Source organism: Cryptomeria japonica, chromosome 8 (genome assembly GCF_030272615.1).
Source record: "Cryptomeria japonica chromosome 8, Sugi_1.0, whole genome shotgun sequence".
NCBI lineage: Eukaryota > Viridiplantae > Streptophyta > Pinopsida > Cupressales > Cupressaceae > Cryptomeria > Cryptomeria japonica.
Window position 1 is genome coordinate 345,802,881 of NC_081412.1, and position 22,710 is coordinate 345,825,590.

At 37.6% G+C, this 22,710-nt stretch overlaps 1 protein-coding gene across 2 annotated transcripts in view; it reads right to left on the bottom strand.

The window, feature by feature from the left end:
- LOC131045336 (thiamine-repressible mitochondrial transport protein THI74) overlaps nucleotides 1–22,411 on the bottom strand; it is a 37,716-nt gene extending 15,305 nt beyond the window's left edge. Inside the window, exons 1-3 of one of the 2 annotated variants that reach the window (XM_057978915.2) lie at nucleotides 22,166–22,411; nucleotides 18,914–19,631; nucleotides 18,542–18,725 (exon numbers count right to left, since the gene is read on the bottom strand). In XM_057978915.2, the coding sequence (XP_057834898.1) occupies nucleotides 18,542–18,725; nucleotides 18,914–19,516 (787 nt within the window). In that variant the 5' untranslated portion in view covers nucleotides 19,517–19,631; nucleotides 22,166–22,411. Of the gene's footprint in view, nucleotides 1–18,304; nucleotides 18,726–18,913; nucleotides 19,632–22,165 lie in introns of both variants that reach the window. The other variant, XM_057978914.2, reaches the window with a different exon arrangement.
- Nucleotides 22,412–22,710: the final 299 nt, after the last annotated feature.

The window sequence follows — 22,710 nt, forward strand, 5'->3', positions numbered from 1 at the left end:
ATGAAAATATAAGACTACACAAAAGCCATGTTGAAATGTAATGTCAAGCAAGTTGAAAATCTGAAATCAAAATAATATTTCATTTTAAATTATAGTTTTGCAAGGATGGTAAAAATTCTAATTGCAATATGATTGCTTAGTTTCAAATACAAACCCTACAATGGTGATTGCAACATTAAATTTAACCTTGTTCCATACACAAAATGTTATGTCCCTACTAGTAGAGATCACTGTCCTGCAAAACAGATTGTTAGAATACAACAAATATATATATATATATATATAACTTGCAATTAAACTTCAATTACTAATTAACACTAATCTCAATTCTTATTTAATAAAAAAGATACGAGTGCAGTACTGGGACATGTCCTTAGGCGGCTGTGAAGCTCGCCTTCTTGGAACCCATCTTGGTTCCAAGCCATACCAGGAAATCGAAGGTTAATTCGATTCCTGTCTTGGATGTAATTTCTTACACCCAAGCCATACCAGGAAATCGAAAGTTAATTCGATTCCTGTCTTGGATGTAATTTCTTACGTCCAAGCCATACCAGGAAATCGAAGGTTAATTTGATTCTTGTCTCTTACACCCAAGCCATACCAAGGAAGACCATCATATATGATCAATTCCTTGCTTTGGATGATGCATCTCATCATCCAAGTCTACCAGAGAGGACCAGCCAGATCCGTCTCTTCTTGGATGAACTTTGTCAACCAAGCCATAACATATATGCATATAGATTCTCAATATATATTGCCTACCAGGGATTATCATAATCCCTCCATTAGGCTAAGGGAATTTCCTCCCTATAGCCTCCATCATTTAATCATATTTATATTACATTTTACAATTCATTACTATTTTCCATTCCATAATTTACATCTACATTTATATATTCTTTAATCTTTTTAATGATCCTAAATATACATACATATTCTACATGGGTATCTATCTTTATTGCTACATTCATATAAGTAAACATTAGTAATATATGTATTCATAAATATGCATTAATATATATGTGTGTGTGTGGTACACACGTCCACACACATATATACCTTATGACTCTTAACCCTTCTTACCTGTACACAGATCGCAGCTTGTTGTTGAAGTTCGCAAACTGCAATTATCGTCTGCAGATGGGAGTCCGCTATTTTGCCTGAAGTCCTTTTATTCCTCCACGTTAACCTTTCTTCCCCTTGATCCCTTAATATCAGATTATGCCCTTAATCGATTCCTTGTGAAGAGTGTTACTGTCACATTAACTCCCTGTTCAATCTGTGTATATGTTTATCTGATCTTGCTGAGCATAAATATGTATATAAATATAATGATTGATTTGACGAGTATCAACCCTTAATCTCTGCACTTTTTATGATAATCCGTAGTAATCTCCCCCTTCATTCACCTTCAATGCTTCCTTTTATATCCTCTCATATACTTGGAGAGTGGCGACTATATGGAGGGAGGCGCCTATTCAAGGAATTATGTCCTTTAATAATCATTTTTTCATAATCGAGATCGCACCTTATAGTGTGGAGCTCCTCTAAGGTAATCACACCCCAATTATTAATTAATTTATGATTAGTTATACATGGTCATTCTTCCATGGAGGCGATCTTATTAAGGACATCATGTTGATCGCTAAGTAATAATAAATGATTGTCTTGAATCTCTAAAAGCTTATTGTTGGTTGGATGCTTCGTGGTAATGGCCACTGACTTATATTGCCTGGTGGAAACATGGAATCCCTCGAATAATCATCATGGGGTACGTCTGGTGCAATAATCATATGGTCATGCTGTTGTAGTCACTCCTAGTGTAGATGAAGGTGATCGAATTGGTTGATTTCAATGTTCTTATGTCTAACCACGTTCTTGGTCAATGATCATCGAGCAGTCCATGGAAATCACCTTGTTCCCTAAAGATGGTCGAAAGACTAATTTATAAATGTGTGAGTCCTTACTTGTCATCCTTCAACCTTAAGGAAAATCGTGAAGTCTCATAAATGAGACAATTTTCCGATTTCATTTATATGATTAGAAAAATATTATTAAATAAATATTTAATAATTTCAAATAATCATTCGTTAATAATTATCATATTAATTAATAATAATAAGCGTTTCATTATGCTATATATAATGATCAAGGAGGGGACATGACACAAAACCTGCAATTTGAACATAGAATGAGTATAACAAAAGAGCTAACACTTCCACAATATCTAGAATGGTCGTGTGTAGTATCCCTCTAGTGGCACCAAAAGGCGCTTCCCAAATATAGAAAATGAATTGAATTATCTAAATCCCTTCAGATTCCATGATTTATTTGCATTGTAACAAAAACATTGCTTGTGCCAAGAGGATAGTTTCAACATTGTCAATTTTGACATTTTTGCCACTTTTTCCATATTTCTGACATTTTTGCCACCTTGTAGAAACTGGAGATTTTGTCATCTTTCAAAAGTCACTCCTCTCTCTTTGCCTACACACTTGTCCTCCAAGTTCCTTGAGGTGACTTGGATGGCCCCAAAACTTCATCTAACATTCAAACAAGCGTAATGGTCAACAATCTCCCGCACAACTAGGTCCTAAGACAACTCACTTGACTAGATTGGATGCATACAATCAAGTAGTCATTTTACAATGACCTATTCTACAAATAGTACTATGGGCCTCCAAAATCTGAAGGACTCATTGAGGAAATCTCATAAAACATCTTCCTTTGGATTCCACTTCACCTTGCATGGAAGTTGATCTTTCAAGTCGACCAACCAAGTCTTGTGAATCCCCTCTTTAGGTCTACCCCTCCTTTTAAAAAACCGCATCACCTTCTAGTTCCTCTTGAACACTCAAAGATAGATCTTCAACTAAAAACAATAAGGTCTCTTCCTTCTCATCTAACATAGAAGGCTAAAAAAGGCAAGTTCTCAAAAATCACCATTGAATAGATCCTCATGTATAGTGGCAAACCAAGACAAAATGCATTCTTTCCCACCTATTCGAAAATGAGAAATGATTCATAACACGTAGATTTAAACTTCCTAGCTTGAACATGGAGTCTTTCCTTACACAAGTATAGTCATCCATTGTCTCCTACCTTAATTTTGTGCACAACTTAGTGTCAATCATGGTGCTTCTTCCACTTACATTAACTCTCTTTCAACTTCTCTTGTACGTGGAGATGTATAAAGCAAATTCTTTTGATGAATTTTCCAGCCTTTTGGACTTCTAAGACCATATCTTCTCCACCTTTCTTGGACTGTCTTACAACAGCATCTAGAGGAATTGACAGTAGATAGGCAAAACACGTCTAAAATGGAGACAAACTTGTAGAAGCATAAATTGCCCAATTGTAAGAATATTGCACATATGCAAGACTCTCATCTCAAGTCTTCAAATGCTGGTGATTTTTACTCTTAACAACTGAACCAATGTTATAGTTACCACTTCCATTTGCCCCATTGGTTTAGGGATGCAAAGTTGACCTCTTCAACTGAGTATCTATCTTTGCCCACAACGCACACCAAAAATTCCCCAGGAACCTAGAATCTCCATCTGATACAATACTTCCAAGCAAGCCAAAATGAACTCAAACATGTATAAAGAACGAGTCTGCTTCATCCTTACATAACAATGGTTTTTTGCACATAATGAAAACACATCTTGCTAAAACAATCAACTAGTACAAAGAAATAACCATGCCCCTTCTTGGACATGGGTAAACCTCCTATAAAATCCATAGACATACTCTTCCATCGATGAAAAGGTACAAGTCATGGCTGATACAATCCAACTTCTAGGAGTTAGGCTTTGCTAACACTACATAGTCACATCCTTTTTAAGAACTTTGGGACATCAACTTGCATGTAAAGCCAATAAACATATCACAGAAGGTTAAAAATGGTCTTATGAGGTGTGAAACTCCCTCAAGAATAGAAACCTCCTCCTTTTCAGTACACACAATTTTCAGATCTTGTAGAGGAAACCTTCTTGCAAATGAACATTATTTTAGGTGCAAAATCATCAGTATTACCACTTTATGCTTGTTTGTACAGCTCTCCAAAGTCTTCATCGTGTTCATAGTTCTCCAAATAGACCTCTTTTGTGAAGGGTTCAAATCAAGAAAGTATGCATACTATTGTCAACAATAGCAGTCTAGACAACATATCAGCTAATTTATTTTGTAACAACCCCTTTTTACTTTATTGCTCGTGGAATTGTTGTAGGAAGCACATCCCCTTGTATTGGTGCGGTTGTAAATATTGGAGCAGTTGGTGATTTGGGTGGACAATCATCTCCCATCCTAACAACTAATCATTCCACTTCTTCACCACTTGCACCAACGGATAGAATTCCTTGTTGTAGGTGCCATAACCAAGGATTGAACCATTATTTTAATCTATATTGTAACATACCAGCTTTCCTCCTTACATAAAAGCATCCCCCATGGCAAAATGAATTGCACTATTTCCACCTCAAACGGTTGTTGCAAATTAGACAACACTAGTACAGACACATTGCTGATTTTTGGCTTCAATTCCTCAAATGTCATTTGCTCCTCTTTACCTATTTGAATCCTTTACTATGGCCCGTGATAGCATGAAGAGGTGCTTCTACAGATGAAAAAGACTTGAAAAATTCCCTCAAAGATTTGGACTACCCTAGAAAATTCTTGTTTTAGTGACATTATTTGGTTTAGGCCATTTCACTATGGCTTCCACTTTTGATGAGTCAATGTGTATTACTCCATCTTCAACTGTATCTCCAAGATACACAAGTGATTGTTTTGCAAACTCACACTTCTTTTCATTTAACAATGTTTGTTCTGCCTTAAAACTTGCAAAACCCTCTCTAGGTGCTCTCCATGTTCTTCATCGATTCTATTGAAAATCAAAATGTCATCCAAATAAACTATTAACACAATCATCAATAAGTGGTCTAAATACCTCATTCATGAACCTCATAAAGTTGAAGATATGTTGTAAAACCCAAATGGAAGTACCTGCCACTCAAAGAAACCATGTCTAGTGTTTTCCATACATCATCCTCTTTCATTTGCACTTGAGGGTATTCAAACTTGAGACCCAACTTTGTGAAATATATAGAATGTTGTAGCTGATCCAAAAGATCATCAATCTAGGGTAACGATACCTATTCTTAACTAATACCTTGTTTACTGTCTATAGTCTATGTGCAAGCACCATAGACTATACAGGAACCACATGATTACTCCTCATTCTAACAACTCTTCAGCTGATTCTTAACCTCATTAGCCTTCACTATGCTTTGATGGTGCAGACCTAGGTCCTAGGTTGGTATGGGGATTATTGGGCATCAATTGGATTTCGTGCTTGATAGCCTAAGTGGGGACAGCCCTTTTGACTCCTCAAAGAGCTCACCGAACTGGCATATGAGCTGATTTAAGCCCTTTTTCTCCTTGCTGGTATGCAGCCCATGAAGGTTTTTTATCTCAGCCACTTGCTCTTTTTGCTTACCCCTAAACATGAGCAACGAAAATTTGCCACTAGCATTCATTAAATGCCTAGTTTGTCCCTACACTTACCATAGGAATTTGGGATTTGCCCTCCGAAGACTTGATCATGTATTCTCGACTTAATTTGACCAGCCTAAAACTTGTTTTCCTTTTTATATAATATGGCATTTTTTTCAATGAGATAAGAGCTTTGAAGCACCACTCCCCAAACATCCAATGGAATGACCTCGGCAACCACCTCATCCTTGAAGTCTATGGTAAGTCCAAACCTGATCAGACAGGGTGTATTGACTGAAATTTCAACATCTAATTTCAGCCAACTCAAAGAATATGGACTTGAGTGTCCCGTGGTTTGCAAACCAAGCTCATTAACTAGAGTTTGAGATATCAAGTTTGCTTGAGAACAAGTGTGAAACAGAGCATCGCCCTTTCTTCTCTTGAGTTGCAATTTTATGTAGAAAAGTTTGTTCATCTCATTCTCATCTTTTTACCCACACATGTGCCTTTCCTCAGCAATCATCTAAATCAGAGATGCACTCTATCTTCTTCAACTTCTTGCTACAAAATACATTCTTGTTCTTCTTATACTTCTTAGACGGGTGAATCTTTTAATGAAGCTTCCAACAAACCTCTTTGTTGTGTCCTACTTTGTCACAATGTTTACAAAAGCGTTTCTAACTTTCTCCTCGTCCTTGGTCTTTGTGGTGAAGCTAGCCTTGTTTTTGCCCTTCCCTTTGTTTGAGTCTCCACCACTCTGTTTTTCTTTCTTCCCTGTTGTTTTTCCTGATAAGAAGATTTGTTCTTCTTCTCCATCTCAATATAGTGGGCATGTGCCACGCCTCCATATGTTGAGACTTTGCCATCAAAAAAATCCTTCTCGAGTGACCAAACAGCACTCCTATATATTCCATCAACTCTATCCATCACATCCTTGCCAAGTTGAACCGCCTTCTTATGGAACTTTCCCATGTCTTTGATGATAGAGATGTCATTGGATAGGCCTCTCTTCCTTATAGTATATGGGGTAAAATTAATTGTCTCTAAAATCCTCCCATTTGGAGACTCATGGAACTCTTCTCAATTGCAAAGAAGCAACATGAACTTCATACTAAGTGAGTGCATGACCAGATAGGTTCAAACCTGCAAAGGAGACTCGATGATGTGAATTCATCTTGTGCAAAGTGTAATAAAATCAAATTTGTAAAATTTGGTCTAATTTTTAAACATTAACCTCAGCATCAAAAGGTTGTCTATTAATTTTTGCCTCTACTTTGAAAAGGACATTGTTTCCACCTAAAGAGGTATCTCCTTATTCACAGTCAATCTTCTTGGTTTGCTCCTCTTGTTCTCTCTTTCTATACCCAACTTTTGAGTTACAGCTTGTAAAATGCTCTACAGCATGTCTACTTTACCTGTAGTCCTAGAGATTCTTGAAATATTCATCTTCCAACTTTCTCAATTTTTCTTCTTCTTTATCAATATCTCCAACACTATCTCTGGTCATCCTACTGCTCAAATCATCACTTCCACTCGATCTAGTAGTGGGCATAACCTGGAATTTTCACCGAAAAACTAAAATTTCCATAAAAACAAGTAATTTTAACCTACTCTGATCCATTTGATTCATAAACTAAGAGAGATATTACTTAACAATTCATCAACACAAGAAAACGTATGCAAAATACTAAGAACATTAAAGACAACGCATAACAATGACTAAGATAACACAAATTACCATGGAGAAACCCTGGATGAGGAAACTCTAGAAAGAGTGAGTAATTTGCTCCTCGATCTACTAAAATCCAGTTGCATACATTGTAGTAATTTGATATGATACCAAAACAAGCTCCTTAACATTGCAACTAAGCTTCCAACCCTACAATGGTTTCTGAAACCTAAAAATCATGTTCCACTGTCTACAGAACTTTCAATTTGAACATACAATGAGGATAACAAGCGAGCTAACCTGATCTGAAGATATATCTTGTTTTGCAAAGGAGCTTTCTTTTGGCAGTAAGTAATATGAAAGTCTGTATCTAATCTGATGTGTACCATCTGGAAAGTGAATAGCATGTTGGTTTGTATATTCTCCATATGGTTTTGAGCATCTTTTGCTCAGCCATACATCTTTGCTTTGTAATGTTCTTTATAATCTTAATATATAAGTATGGGGTTCGCCTCTTTGTTCAAAAAAACAAAACAAGCAAGCTAACCCTTCCACCAATAGCATTCATTATTCTCGCGGGTGATGAACCAATAGCCCAAGCATTCCACAACTATGTATTTGCAACTTTTGAAATGAAATAAATGTTGCATTTGTATTGTGGATTATGATGTAATGATTTTCATGACTGCCTACCTACATTTTATCATATTGTAAATAAATTAGTGTTTGATTATTGGGAAATTGATTAATAATATTTGGTATCAAAGCCATGGAAGAACAAGCTGGTTGGGGGAAAATATCATTTGTAAATTGTAATGTCTTTTTACAAAGCTAGTTAAATTGGTAGTCAAACTCTCCAACCTTTAGATTTTGTTTTAATTCGTTTAAATATTCATTAACACCTAATATCACAGTGGCTATGAGCTATTTTGTAGTTTGATTAGAAGATATTATACATTCAATTTTTAGAAAAGTCGTTTTACTAAGCTATGAAAGCAAAAGTAAATAAGATATCGCTGCACTTTTTGGCGTTGAACCACACTTTCAAGCCTTTAATACTATTATATTGAGAACACCCCACCAATGTCTACAAAGAGATTTTAAAACTTACAATGGGGCTGGACCTTCTATATACCGTGGGATTATTTTTAGAATAATTTTAAAAAGCTTTGTTCACGGTCACATGTGACTATGTAATATGTGACATAAATGTCAATTTTATTGTGGAATTCCTTCCACATTCTACCTACTAGAGGAAAGAAAAAGAATAGGTTTATATAGATGCATCTGTAAGTTTGATAATTTTAAATAGCTTTGTTCACGGTCACATGTGACTATGTAATATGTGACATAAATGTCAATTTTATTGTGGAATTCCTTCCACATTCTACCTACTAGAGGAAAGAAAAAGAATAGGTTTATATAGATACATCTGTAAGTTTGATATTTACCTTTAGCTTATTTGTAATTCTATAGTTATTGCCCACACCTTTATAGTAGATTATGAATTTTATATAATCTTGGTGGTGGTTTTTTTAATATAAATAACTTTTATTTAATGAGAATAGGGAAGGGAGATTTTTGAAAGATATGGCAATTATAAAATAAATAATTTATTTTATTAACTTAATATTTCATTATTAATTTTAATTTTACTAAGATTGAGTGTTCTCCTTTGTGTGAAAGAGGATTCTAGACATTGTATAAATGCAATTAAATTATTAGATAAAGAGACCTCACATCATATTATAATTTATACACATGATGGCATTGAGGCCTGAACATAAAACAAATTTAATATTGAACTAAAAATGATAACATTTGTGTATAGATAGAAAATTGGATCAATTAAGTCCAACTTGATTGAAGAGTGTAAATCCATATGAGAGCAACCATTAGGATATTATTAGCCCTACTGTGATGATTATTAGGGAGAGGAATAATTTTTTGGATGTATTATAAATATAGGACTAGAAGTTTATGTGTATTGTTAATAATGCTTATACATAACAACGACGAGATTATATAATGTATATAGGGGTTGTAAAAATAAGGCTTACATTGAAACTAGAAAGTCATACTAGAACACATAAATAAGGGAAATGGTATATAAAGTCACTTGGGTTAAATTAAGAATGTTGGGTAAAAATGTAACTCATAGGTGAAAAGAAATTCAAGCCAGTGGATGAAAACAATTTAGTAGGAAAAAATGAAATGTTGAAATGCTTAAATAAGTTTTAATTATTTAATATTTATTAGGTTTTAAATTAAAGTTATAAGTTGTCGATAAAGGCTCAATCATTGGCCAAATTAATGCCCACTCTCGGCAATAACTGCTCATCATAACGAATAGTGTCCTACTTACAACTTGTTATCTGTAATGTCCCCTTATTGAATTATTGAGATTTTTAATATTTACTTGACATTTATATGTTCAACTTGCAATAAGAACCTTAAACTTAGTATAAGAGACCCACTTGTAGATAATGACTCGATGGTAATATGCTCGTGTGCAATAACAACTTAAGTGGGTTCAGTCTGATATGAAAGAAGATCGCAATCCTCCTCTTGAGAAAATACACTTATACAAGAAGTTTGATCACTGATGACTGAGTGTATGTTAGGATTGGAATATGTATATGTAAACCAAATTGTATATGATTATCTCCTTTATACACTGATTGCTTTCTCAGAAATTCAACTTAGAATCTCGCACTAATTTTTAGAGAATAATAAAGAATGAAACACTCTTCCTGGTCTTTATCTTTAAATGCCTGTGATATGATTCTTGAAGCCAATCTCATCATAAAAGATATGTTTTATGCTTCCTCCTTACTTGGTATGCTCACAGGGAGCCTCCCGTTCTGGACTGATAACAAACAATAAATGAATCTGCAATCGATCTGATCTTCCACCTTGTTGAAAGCCGCACAATATAAGTCAGACGATCTGCTATGTATTTGGCACCTTCACCAGTAATTATCCTCAGTTCGATGATCTCCCTAGGATGATGGAGTGACTTCTTATATCCTTCCCCTATACTGAGTAGTCACGTCCTTTCCCAAGGTTATGCCCACTAAGAGGAGACACCTCTTTTAATGTGATCGCAGCCCTTCATTTACCAAGAGGCACTTGTTTGCCCTTAACCGTTTGTCTATTAATCACTAATTAATAATTTTGTGAACCGAGTCATTTACATTAATGAAAGAGAATGATTGATCCTCCAAGCTGATATTGATGATCAAACCCGATTGCAAGAGGTAGACAATTGATGGGTTTCTACCTCATGAATTTGTGAAGTCTTTACCTTGTAAGACAATTTCATCTGATAGTAGAGGATTAGATCGGGGGGCAAAATATTATCTCATGCGATGATGGACATGTCACATCAAGAAATTACTTGGAAAGAAAAGAATCATGTTCCCTCCTATGGCCCAAGTATTGTTAGGGACAGTTGATCAGTCCTTATATGTCAAGTGCACCATTATTAAAGGTTTTGGCTCAGCTATCCTCCGTTCAATTTGCCTAAGCACATACTTGCCAAAATTGGAATTTTGGAGGCAATCAGGCAAATGAGGTCTGCTAATGACGCAACCTCCAGGATTCAAGGTTGCTGGTCAAGTACAGAAGGTTGTCTTCATCAAATACAACATCACGACTGAAGATAAGACGTTCAGTGTCTATATCTATCAGTCTATAGGCCTTATGGTGATCACTGTATCCTGTCATCATGAGTTTCTGACTTTTGGAATCCAACTTGGAACGCTTAGCATCTGGAATCCAAACATAGGCAACAGAGCCAAAAACCTTCAGGTGGCTGATCTGAGGCTTCCGACCAGACCAAACCTCTTCTGGAGTCTTCCCCTTAACAGCCTGAGTAGGAGAGCGGTTAAGAAGGTAGACAGCAGTAAATACTGCTTCAGCCCAATACTTATTCGGAACACTCCTGTGTTGTAACATAGAGCGAGCCATCTCAACAACCGTACGATTGCGACGCTCGACAACACTGTTTTGCTGAGGAGTGTAGGGTGTAGTCAACTGGCGTTTGATGCCATGGGTATCACAGAAGTTGGAGAATGCAGAAGAACAAAATTCCCCCCCGTTATCTGTCCTAAGAGTAATGATACTATGTCCAGACTCTTTTTCAACAAAGGACTTAAACTTCTGAAAGATACTAAATACATCTGATTTATGCTTAAGAAAGTACACCCACATCTTTCTACTAAAATCATCTACAATAAGCAAAAAATATTTGCAACCAGTAACAGAAGATGTATTCATAGGACCACAAATATCAGCATGAAGTAATTGAAGTACCTTAGATGCGCGCCAAGACTTTCCATGTGGGAATGAAGTCCGATGCTGTTTGCCAGCTTGACAAGCGCCACATACTCCAAGATGCTAAGTCTGAATATCAGGTAACCCTGAAACAAGTCCCTCCCGAGATAGCTGAGAGAGATACTGAATATTGAGATGTCCATATCTCTGATGCCACAAAGTGCTGAGAGGAGACACACGAGCTGCTAGAGCCACTTCAGGAGAATCACCAGTGTCAAGAAGCCTATATAGGCCATGATCCTCTAGACCAACAGCAACAGTAAGACGAGTCTCCCGATCAATGATGGAACACTTGTGAGCACTGAACACCACATCTAGTTGAGGAGAATTCCTCATAATCTGGCTGACAGAGAGCAGATTAAGTTCCATTCCAGGAACATAGTACACATTCAGAAAAATGAGAGTCCTGCCACCAGACTGTATCTAAACAGTGCCTTTGCCAACAACTGTATACTCCTCACCTCCGCCAAAGACAACGGAATCACTGAAAGGTGAGAAGTCTGTAAACCAATCACGCCGATGAGAAAAATGACGTGATGCACCAGAGTCGATGTACCAAGTAGAAGACCTGGCATGATCTGAAGACCTCTTAGCCATAAAGGCATAAAAGGCAGACTCCTTCTGCTCGGAATGTTCAGCAACATGCGCCTTCTGGTGTGACCCTCCCTGCTTCTTTTGTTCAGAAGCGAGCCTCTGACGGCAATCTTTCTTTATATGGCCGTACTTGTGACAGTAATTGCATTGCACATTCTTCTTCTTAGTTCCATCCTGTGTCTGAGAAGAGCCTTTCTGCTGAGAAGACTGAGAGGACTGAAATTTGCCTTCATCCTTCTGAAAGGATTGAGCTTTGAAGGCATTTTCCGAGGAGACTGATGTAGTACTACTACCAAACTGTTGTTTCCAGCGATCCTGCTGTAGAAGTTTGGTGCACAATTCGGAAAACTTCAGATCAACATTAGTGGAAGTAATATTGAGGGTCTCAATGAAGTGTTCATACGATTTCGGAAGACTTTTCAGAGTGATTACTACCATGTCTTCTTCCTCCATAGTCCGACCAATAGCTTCGCGCTGATCTCGAATGTCCTTAATCCTCGTGAGGTGCTCCTGTAAGGACATACGTTCGTCCATCATAATGGAGAACAACTGATTCTTCAGAAAGAATGCTCGGCTCTTGTCGGATGTCTCATGCAATTCCTTCAGATGCTTCCAGATGTCGGAAGCTGTCTTGTCGGAAGGAATCTGCGGTAACTGATCATCAGTCACTAAGAGTTTGAGAAGCATAACTGCCTCCCGATTGCGTTCATCAAACTTATCTTGATCTGCACCAGGTGTACCAGGACTGAGCTCTTTGCCCAAAACAAGCTGGTCAAGACGCCTATATTCAAAAATGGTCAACATACGCTGTTTCCAGATGTTGTAATTGTGACCATTAAAGCGTTGACTGCCTTCTAACATCAGATTGGCGAGAGAAGCCATTTGCACGTTTCCCAAAAAAAATTCCCGGCTGACCCAGAAAAATCCAAGGACAACCCAGAAATGCATGCAAAAAACCCAGAAGGATTCTCTTGTCAGAATCTAAATCCGCGGGCTCGAAAATCGAGGCACGAAAATCGAGGCACCCAGAAAAAACGGGCAACTACCCAGATTAGGTTTCGAAAAACCCACCAAGAATCTGCAGGAAAAAAAATTATTTTCGATAAAAAAAGGAAGGTAAACACCTTAATCGAAAGTTGCAGATGTCGTGGGCGCCATGGTGTTCACAGAAAATGACATCGGCGTTGCAGAGAGTGGCGAGTTGCAAGTGGCGACGCTGAAGGTGGCGACGCCGAAACCTGCAGACGTGCACAGAGCCGAAGCCTGTTGCAGGGCACCGAACAACGCCGTGACCAGGTTGTAGGTGCCGAACGACGCTGGGAACAGGTTGCGACGTCGGAGGTCACGAACAGGCGAAGCGGAGACGACGCCGGGAACAGGTCGCGACGTTGGAGGTCGCGAACAGGCGAAGCGGAGGTTGCAGACGACCCTACAGGCACGCGAACACAAATCGCGAAAAAACGACGATCCTGCAGGTCGAGGACACAGGTCGTGACAACACGCGACGATCCTGCAGGTCGAAAACCGACGATACCACCCCAGAAGCTAAAAAACTTTGATGAATTTTTTTCAGAAAATAATTTCGAAAATTTCCAATAATTGGAAATTAGGATTAAAAAAAATTCGAAAAAATTTCTCCTATAGCTCTGATACCATAAAACAATGCGAGACACGCAATGGATTTCAAAGAATTGATTGAATATCAGAATGAGCAAGACGCTCATAAATAATACAAGGATATTTACAAGAATAGCAAGTTTCTAATAAGAAACTGCTGAGAAGATCGAAGACAATCTAACCAAAATAGAATATACACTATTGAGCATTAATACTAAAAATAACATTATTTTAATATTCTATTAGGGGGCAAAATATTATCTCATGCGATGATGGACATGTCACATCAAGAAATTACTTGGAAAGAAAAGAATCATGTTCCCTCCTATGGCCCAAGTATTGTTAGGGACAGTTGATCAGTCCTTATATGTCAAGTGCACCATTATTAAAGGTTTTGGCTCAGCTATCCTCCATTCAATTTGCCTAAGCACATACTTGCCAAAATTGGAATTTTGGAGGCAATCAGGCAAATGAGGTCTGCTAATGAGCAATTTATTGCAGTTGACAAGGAAAGTCTCCTAACCGCTACTTTTTAAATCCACGACTTCACCTTTAAGAACATAAAATATTCTTTGGCTAAGATGAAGGAGATCTTGAGCACCTTGTACTTGGAGCCTAACCCAGAGTACAGGCCTTATGACCCAAATGAATTTCTTAATCAAAGAAGGCAAAGTGCAAACAAGATCAGGATTCTAACACCTCCATGTGGAAACTTAATTAGAAGTTATGCCAATGAGGAAAGAAATTACAAGAGGGACACATAGTTCAAATTTCTTTTGGTAGAGAGAAAGAAGCAAATTCTTGTTAGTTTTAATTAGGGTGAAGAGCGGATTCCAATTGCCTAAGGCAACATTGGAATCCGCCCTTAAGGGCTGGGCCCTTTATCTTGAAAGGATAACGTGTACCCTTTAGGGCTGGGCCCTTCTCACACGCCACCCTCTAATAGGGCCGACCCTATAACTCACGCCACACTATGTGTCTCTCACCCAAATGAAACGTGCTAAGGGATAAGGACTGAACCCATACACCAAACGTGGGAAAAAGGAATTAATAAAATAATATTAATTAATGCAAGCCGACCTAGAGGTCTACGACCAAGAGGAAGATATATATATGTCAACTTCAAGATGAAGTAAGACAATCATTTTTCACATATCACCAGCAAATGCGATATGCTCTTCTCCTAAATGTGATCTGCCCTCCTACACTTGGCGAATCTGCTCTTTTGCGAACTCCAAGGACATTTGGTTATAATGCTGCTTCAGCCTGTTGAAATCATCTTCTGCTGATTGGTTTCTTGATCATCTACAGCTAGGGCATCATCCTTCATCACCTTGGTAACTTGCTGTTTGGACAGCAATCAGAGATAAGTGTTGTAATCAGAACATTATCCTTAATACATAATCAGATCCAAGGATCTTTCTTGCTGGGTTTTTCCTCCTAGGAGGTTTTCCCAGGGTACTTGTGTATTGTGAGTTCATTCTGTTCATTTCTCTACTTATGCTTAATTCTGGAAAATCCTAACACTAACAGCAATCAACATTAATCTGGAAATTAAGATAGATTTCTATTTTCTGAGTATTGTATTAATCTGAAAGTCTAAAATTAACAATTCTGAATCCCCAATATCCGGTACCTCGAGGTCAATTGTTAATCCAATTGAAATGATGGAAAGGTTCTTAGTTGCAACAAATGTTTATTCAGCAATGCGAAAGCCAAAGCCAACAGGGATTCAAGGAAAAGAGGCAGAATAAAAAAACAGAACATGAACAGGGCAGCACCTTTGTTCAAAATATCTGAGTAAATAATCCAGTAAATTATTCTGTTCTAGCTATGTCTAGTGCTAGGGGCCAATCACACGCTACTCTCCTAGAAAGGAGAAAGTGTGGCGCACAATTAAGCCTGGATTATGCTTTTACAGAGGAGGTTGGGGACAAAGTCATGCCTCACTTGGAGAACGTTACTCCTCAGTAGCCTCAGGGTGGAGATATGCAGATATCCAGGAGAGAAAATGAGCTATAAATAAGATGATGATAAAATGTTGAAGGATGTTAGGAAAAGAGCTTGCAAAGAATTCCTAGCAGATGATGAATTTACTAAAACCAAGGAATTGAAAGAATTTGCATGTGTATAAATAAAAGGAATGTCAGGGTGAGCTAGTAGCCAAGCAGGCATCTAGAAAAGGAAAGTCCTTGGAAGAAAAACACATTACTAAAAGTGGAATTGACAAGTTGACACCTAAAGAGGGAAGAGAAATTGTTAGAGCCAGTGGATATGTCCTACTCCCAGGAGGAGAGATTGCCCAAGCAATGATCCTTAATAGCACTATCAAGTAAGGGGTACTAGCCAATTCTTCCATGACCCAGGAATAGCTTCTCAATATTATTTTGGCTCCTGCTTCAATCCATATAAAAAAGCCTTTGTCATGTGGACTATTGCTCCAATACATGATAAACCCCTGGCAGAGATTAATACCAAAGTTTAAAAACTCGGACTCGCCACGGACTCGGCAAACCAAAAATTTGGACTCGGACTCGGACTCGTGAAAGACTCGTGAAAGACTCGGCAAGGACTCGGCAAAAAAAAAACCGCAGTTTTACAAAAAAACATAAAGAAATTAATGCATTTAGAGAACATAAGAGCCATAATTGAAACATTACACATGTCATATGATCTACAAACGCACAATATTTGAAATTTGAAATACTAAATCTAAATACCCCGATTTCTTCAATGCTAATTATGTTGTTATATGGAGCCTAATCACACTCGGAGGTTAAATTTTCACTACTTCCATCAGCGCAGTTTCCCCCTATATTTTTCGACGGGGGCTTGGGGGCAGAGCCCCTTGCGCGCTCCCTGTCGCGATACAAGGCGGGGTCGAGGGGCAGCGCCTCGAGAGGCCAAAAATACTTTTATAATTTTATATAGGTGTCGGGTGTTATTTTTCTATTGGCAAAAAAACCCTTCATGAGATATTTCACTCCCTCAATTACGCCAAATGAAGGCAAAAAAATAAAAAATAAACTCACTTTTAAAGCTTGCATGATGTTTTTTCTGGGTCCCGCGAGTCCAATTGAAAGACTCGCGAGTCTTTCAGATGGACTCGCCTCGCGAGTCCTTGGCGAGTCGACTCGTGGCTCCCATGGACTCACGAGTCTGTGGCGAGTCCGTGGCGAGTCCACGAGTTTTAAAACTATGATTAATACACAAGCAGTGACGGGACAGCTAATTCCACAAAGGGTAGGTGATATTTCTACTACGTAGTCTAAAAAGGATTGTCAGCAATTATGACAAAAGCTGCAGGATAACTATAATAAGCTGGGAGAGGAGAATATTCACTTAAGGCAGGATACTCAGAATTTGAGAGAAGACATGGAGAGATTATCAACACCAGTGAAGGTTGCTAGGCCTATGGCACTCCCCACTCCTCTCTTTCTTCTCCTATTCTTTCAATTTCAACAAGAAACATCTCCAGGTACTTCCAGCGAAGCATCAGGTAATAGGATATAAAGGAGAATGAATGAACTGCAAGACATAGTGGCCAAATACAAAGGTGTAGGGATCAGGCCAATGAACGGGTTGCTCTATTGAAATCCCAACTCAAACCTACCCTTAGAGGTTTGTTGAAGAAGAGGGTAGATTTTATTATACAATGTTGCAGAAATCATATGGAATACTATTGTTTCTCTCAGCACAAATTTGGATAAGCATAGAGTATCAGTCGAATTATTCCAAGCACCATGGCCAAATGAATGCCCCAAGTAGCAAGAGTCTCATTGGTGCTACTTGATGGCAAAGTTCTAATTGAGAAGCCGATGATTGATGAGTTGGATAAGTTTTGCAGGTTGCTGACAACAACATATTGTATGAGTAGAGTCCTCAATGAAAAAATGTCCATCTTTAATAAAATGACAGTTTTAAAAACCAGGTTATGCTTCAATAATGGCAGAATCAAGGGCCTTCATGAATGGAAGATTGAATTGTGGAGCATCTCATTCTAAATTTCTACTACAGTGACCGCATAGTGCAAACAGATTTCCCAAATGTGGATCAAATTGTCTATTGATTAAATAGTTGAGTTAATGCAAAAAGTTGGGTCAAAACTGATAAGGGTCTTTACAGTCAACACTATCTCGCAATTCTTACCAAAGAAGGATTAAAACTAATTACAACCTAATCATGTATTTATGTTAATTAAGTGAAGGCTTACCACAGTGACTGCATAGCGCAAACAGATTTCCCAAATGTGGACCAAATTGTCTAATCGAATAAATGGTTGAGGATCTTTACAGTCAACCCTATCTTGCAATTCTTACCAAAGGGGCATTAAAACTACTTACAACCTAACCATGTATTTATGTTAATTAAGTGAAGGCTTACAAGAGCAACTTTTATTAGAGTTTTAATTTTGTGGATTTTATCCATGAAATTTTTACTCTCTTGACAAATTCTATACAAAAAAGATGTACGCAAAATTGAAACTGCTTTGCATATACCCAATAGAAGCAAACATTTTTGTTTAAGCAAACAATAATTTGGAAACGAGAGGAGGATAATGGGGAGCAGGAAAAGGAAAATTCCACTAACCTTTTCCAACAATTAGGCTGACCTGCATTAAAGATAGTTTATGAAAAGGCTCCACCTTTGTGAAATGTAGAATAAGTGCAGGGGGGAGGAATATGATAGCATTGAATAAACCAAGGAATCCAAGAAAATGTGCAGTGCTAACATGTCCTTCTCCCTTCTCTTCATTTGGCATCCTTTTACGGATCAAAGTGGTATACAATGCATAAAAGACAGACGAGACAAGGCATAGAAAATCACCAAGAAGTGGCCATTTAGCAATTTTGCTTTCCCCTGTTCCTGAATCACCCAGGCCAACAATTACAGTTCCCACCATGCACAGAAGCACACTTGACAACTTTACCCATGTGAATTTCTCGTCCAAGATTGCCAAAGACACCAAGAAGGTGAAAAGACTGGAAGTGCTACTTAATATTGTGTTTGACTGTCAAAAAAATTAGAAAAGAACACGACTTCAGCATTCCCTCCAATTATCAATATTCTTAAGCATATATTACATTAATTTAATTGATGATCTTCACAGACAACAAAAACCATCACTCCACATAGCTAACACATTTCATCTAGTAAGTATGAAGAAAGCACGTACTTGAAAATTAAAATAACACTTACTGTAACAGTAGTATACTTGAGAGACAAGTTGAATGTCAACTGTGCCAAAAACCAAAATGGACAAATTAACAAGCTAATTTTAGCTGTCTCTGTCCGAGTCCAGTGTCTTTGATTGTTAACATCTTTAGGATTAGAAGGATCCATATTTATGTTTTCATTTGAGGATGTAGATGTACATCTTACTAACCGCTCTGTTTCAACCAGCTCATCTTCTGATTTAGGGGTACCCTCAGATTCATCTATAGTTGGTTCAATGTTCATGGTTGAACAAGATTCATGGGAACGAGAATCATCTCCTTGATTCAAAACACCATCTTGCAAAAGACTTGTATGTTCTGAAGCTCTTGTCTTCAATTGAATAGTCTGTCTCTGTTCTTTGGCACAGTTGGACCAGAACTTCCATACGGCTGGTCTCAAACAATGGCCAATTTCAACAATTGGGATATAAATGACAAAAAGGGAGTTGCAAATGTATGTAATGAGAAAAGGAGACACTCCCCCATCCACAACAGATTGCACTACAAAGCTAGCAGCTATCCAGATCAATGCAACTGCTATGATGTCTATGATGCCTATAGTCCAACGCCATGTCTGGCTCTGCATTTTTGCCACTCGACAATGCAAGCAACAATTTTCAATTTTTATAAACACTAGTCATGTTTCAACATTTTATGTACTTCAAAGAGACGCCATCTTAGTTGCCAAATGCTCCGGTTGCCTGTATTCAAAAGATTGTGATTCCAGTTAGCTTATTTTCATGACAAACAAGACTCCCTTCCATGGTCAATACAACAAGTAGTGGTTGATCAAATTATTAAAAATAGCAACTTTCAAACTTGGTAGTGCAACAAAACATAGATATTTGCAAGTTTAATTTCAAGTAAACATTTAAGCTAAGAAACTACTTCAATTCCTTCTGCCACCAAAAAACCGCTTCCAAACTAAGTGTTAAATTACATGCTCCTTTGCTTCCCCAAATCATCTTGACTTGTGTGACACTAGTGTTGACTGTGCATGACAATGTAAGAAACATTAAAACTCCTAATGATTTCCTGAAAGCAAACAAAAAAGAAAAAAGCATGTGTTATCCTAATAACACCTGGCAAGCCAAGGCAGGATAACCTTTTGCTTTGTTTAGAAGCCAATATATAATGAGGAATTTCTGAAGCTCTAAAGTAGTTGATTTTGAAGCATAGTTCAAAAAGTTGTAGACTTGAAGGGAATTCCAAATATTAAAGCATAATTAAAAGGAATTAAACTATCTTTTGCTCTCATTTGAATGATAGATTTGTGATAAAAAAATGTTATGAGTGATCAAAGGATTTAAACTATCTTTTACTCTCATCTTAATGATAGATTAAGAAGTTCCCGTTCATGGATTGCCTGCATCAACTTCTAATCCTATTGATTGATCCAGGATCAGATGGATCACCCCCTCAACTGGGATCCCAAGGGAATCCTGGCCCCTCAGGTGCAAGTTGTAGCATTCATAATTCCAACAGCTCTTAAATGATTAATTCAAAGCTGCCTCTAAGAAGCTTGCCCCTGGGACAAACAATAAGGCAAACGCCCAGAAAAAGGTAATAATAGAAGGTGATTCATTGGTAACTATCCAATGTCTCAAAAAGCAGTCTTCGGTGAACTAGAGATTACATAGCATTTTAAAGGAAGCTCTAATAATCCTAGACTCCCTAGAGGAATACTTCATTTCCTATTGCCTTAGAGAAGCCAACATAATGGCAGATCTTTTATCGAATTGGGTGATTGATCAACCTGAAGGCATAAGAATTAGTGGTCAATTGGCAAGGTGGCTTGACCTAGATCTCATGTGACACTATGAATGCGAGATGAGCCTCACTGATACTTAAAAGACAGGGAGTACACTGTATCAACGGTCGGATCATTGTTATTATTTAATGATAATTACAAGCTGCCAGCTCTTATTACCACCACAAAATCTGCAGTAGCGAGTTGTTTACAATAAAGGTGGTGAGGCTGGGTTCCACTGTGCATCAGATGGAATTTATCAGTGAAATTTCCTCTCCTAGGCTTTGTAAAGTGTCCTTTTTTCAAAAAAGGATGTAAGGGGAGCTATAAAGGAAATCCTTGGACAAGACTTTATCGAGGATGCAACACAACATTGTGTTAATTCTGAGAGTTCCGTAAGCTTCATAAGCAGTATGCTCATGCTCACTGGGAATAGGTAGTTTACAAAAGCTCTGGGGAGGTTCTACATATGCGAAAGATTTAGGATGGTTCATCTAGTCAAACTCACCTCGCTCCCTTGCACAAGCTATGAGTTTCGTGGGCTGGCTTCTATTTGGATGGTTAGGACCATTGGGGCCCATATGGAGATTATGATGAAGGAAGTTGCCTCAATTCAAAGTTTTCTGAGGGACGACTGCTGGTTTGAAGGTTACCACCCTTATGCGGAAATGGCAGAGCTCACCCGTCCCATGAAATCTTCACCTATGTAGGAGAGGTTCAATGTGGACAAGGCAAAAAGGCCATCAAATGCCTTCTCCAACATGCTGCACTGGTCAAGCGCGAAGATGGTTCCTTTGGTCCAGTGTTGAGATGTTGACAAACACATGGTCTAGTCTGTGGAAGGTTATTTCAATGCTATTAGTCTTTTCTGCAACTTTTCTCTGTACAAATGTCAATAAAAGTTTTCAGTCGTTTGGGTTTCTCGTTATGTTATTGGTTGATAGGGTTCTGTCAAGTCATGACACATTCTTTTCGTTTGTAGATACAAATATAACAGCTGCTATGAACAGATTCACTTCTGTAATGATGTCAGATATGGGTCAATGGCATCAAGAAAGTTCTGGTTTAGTCCTGTTTTAACGGCAGTTATTTTATTATAAGACAGCTTATGTGATAAATCCTCTGTTAATTAATATAAAGAGAGAGGGCCCTAACCCTCACTTTCACCTATCAAAACAATAATAGATTAAGAAGTGTGATATAAAAAAATCTTGATGTAAAGAAATAATACAGAGAGTTTTCAAGAAAATTTGCTTTCAATATAATTAAGAGTATTAAAACACAAATCTTATTATAAGTCTCAAGGACAAGATTTCTTGAAGGTCTAAAAGGATAAAACTTTACTTGTGTGAAACCCTTGCTTAATCAATGGTGTAGATTAGGTGTTAATGACAATATTCATTGAAGAAGGAAGAACAAATTCACCTGTGCGAATCCCTTGCTTACTTAATGAGGAGGATGAGAAGAGTAGAGAATGATACATACCTCCACTACACTGAAATCGAAAAATTCCCCAAGAATCAATCTGATCTACTCTATCTTCATAATTTTGGAAATTCCAGCGGAATGTTTCTATGCCTGAGACTGTCTAATCTTCGTTAGACGTACAATAGCAATTATTTTGGCTCACGGACTCGGGAGGGAAATGATCTTTGCCAAACGTGCATTTTTTTTTCAAGTCATTCAGTTCACACTTCAAAAAACCATTATTTGTTTTAGCTAAATTAGCATTCAAGGGATTCTGGTAGGGATTCTGGTAGGATATTAAAGGTAAAATATAATTATATTTTAATATTATATCATTTTTTATATTATAGATTGGAATAATTTGAAATTAATTTTATTAATGTTAGTAGATTTCTACGATCTATGAGATTAATATGAGTTGCTTCTCGATTCGATTGTGTGAGTTGTTGTTTTTCCTCAACGTTTCAGATCACACTCTCTGATCCATCATAGGATGAGAAAGAGATCATAAAGAGAAAAATATGTATATAGAGAAATGTAATATATTAAAGATTGGAGTATGC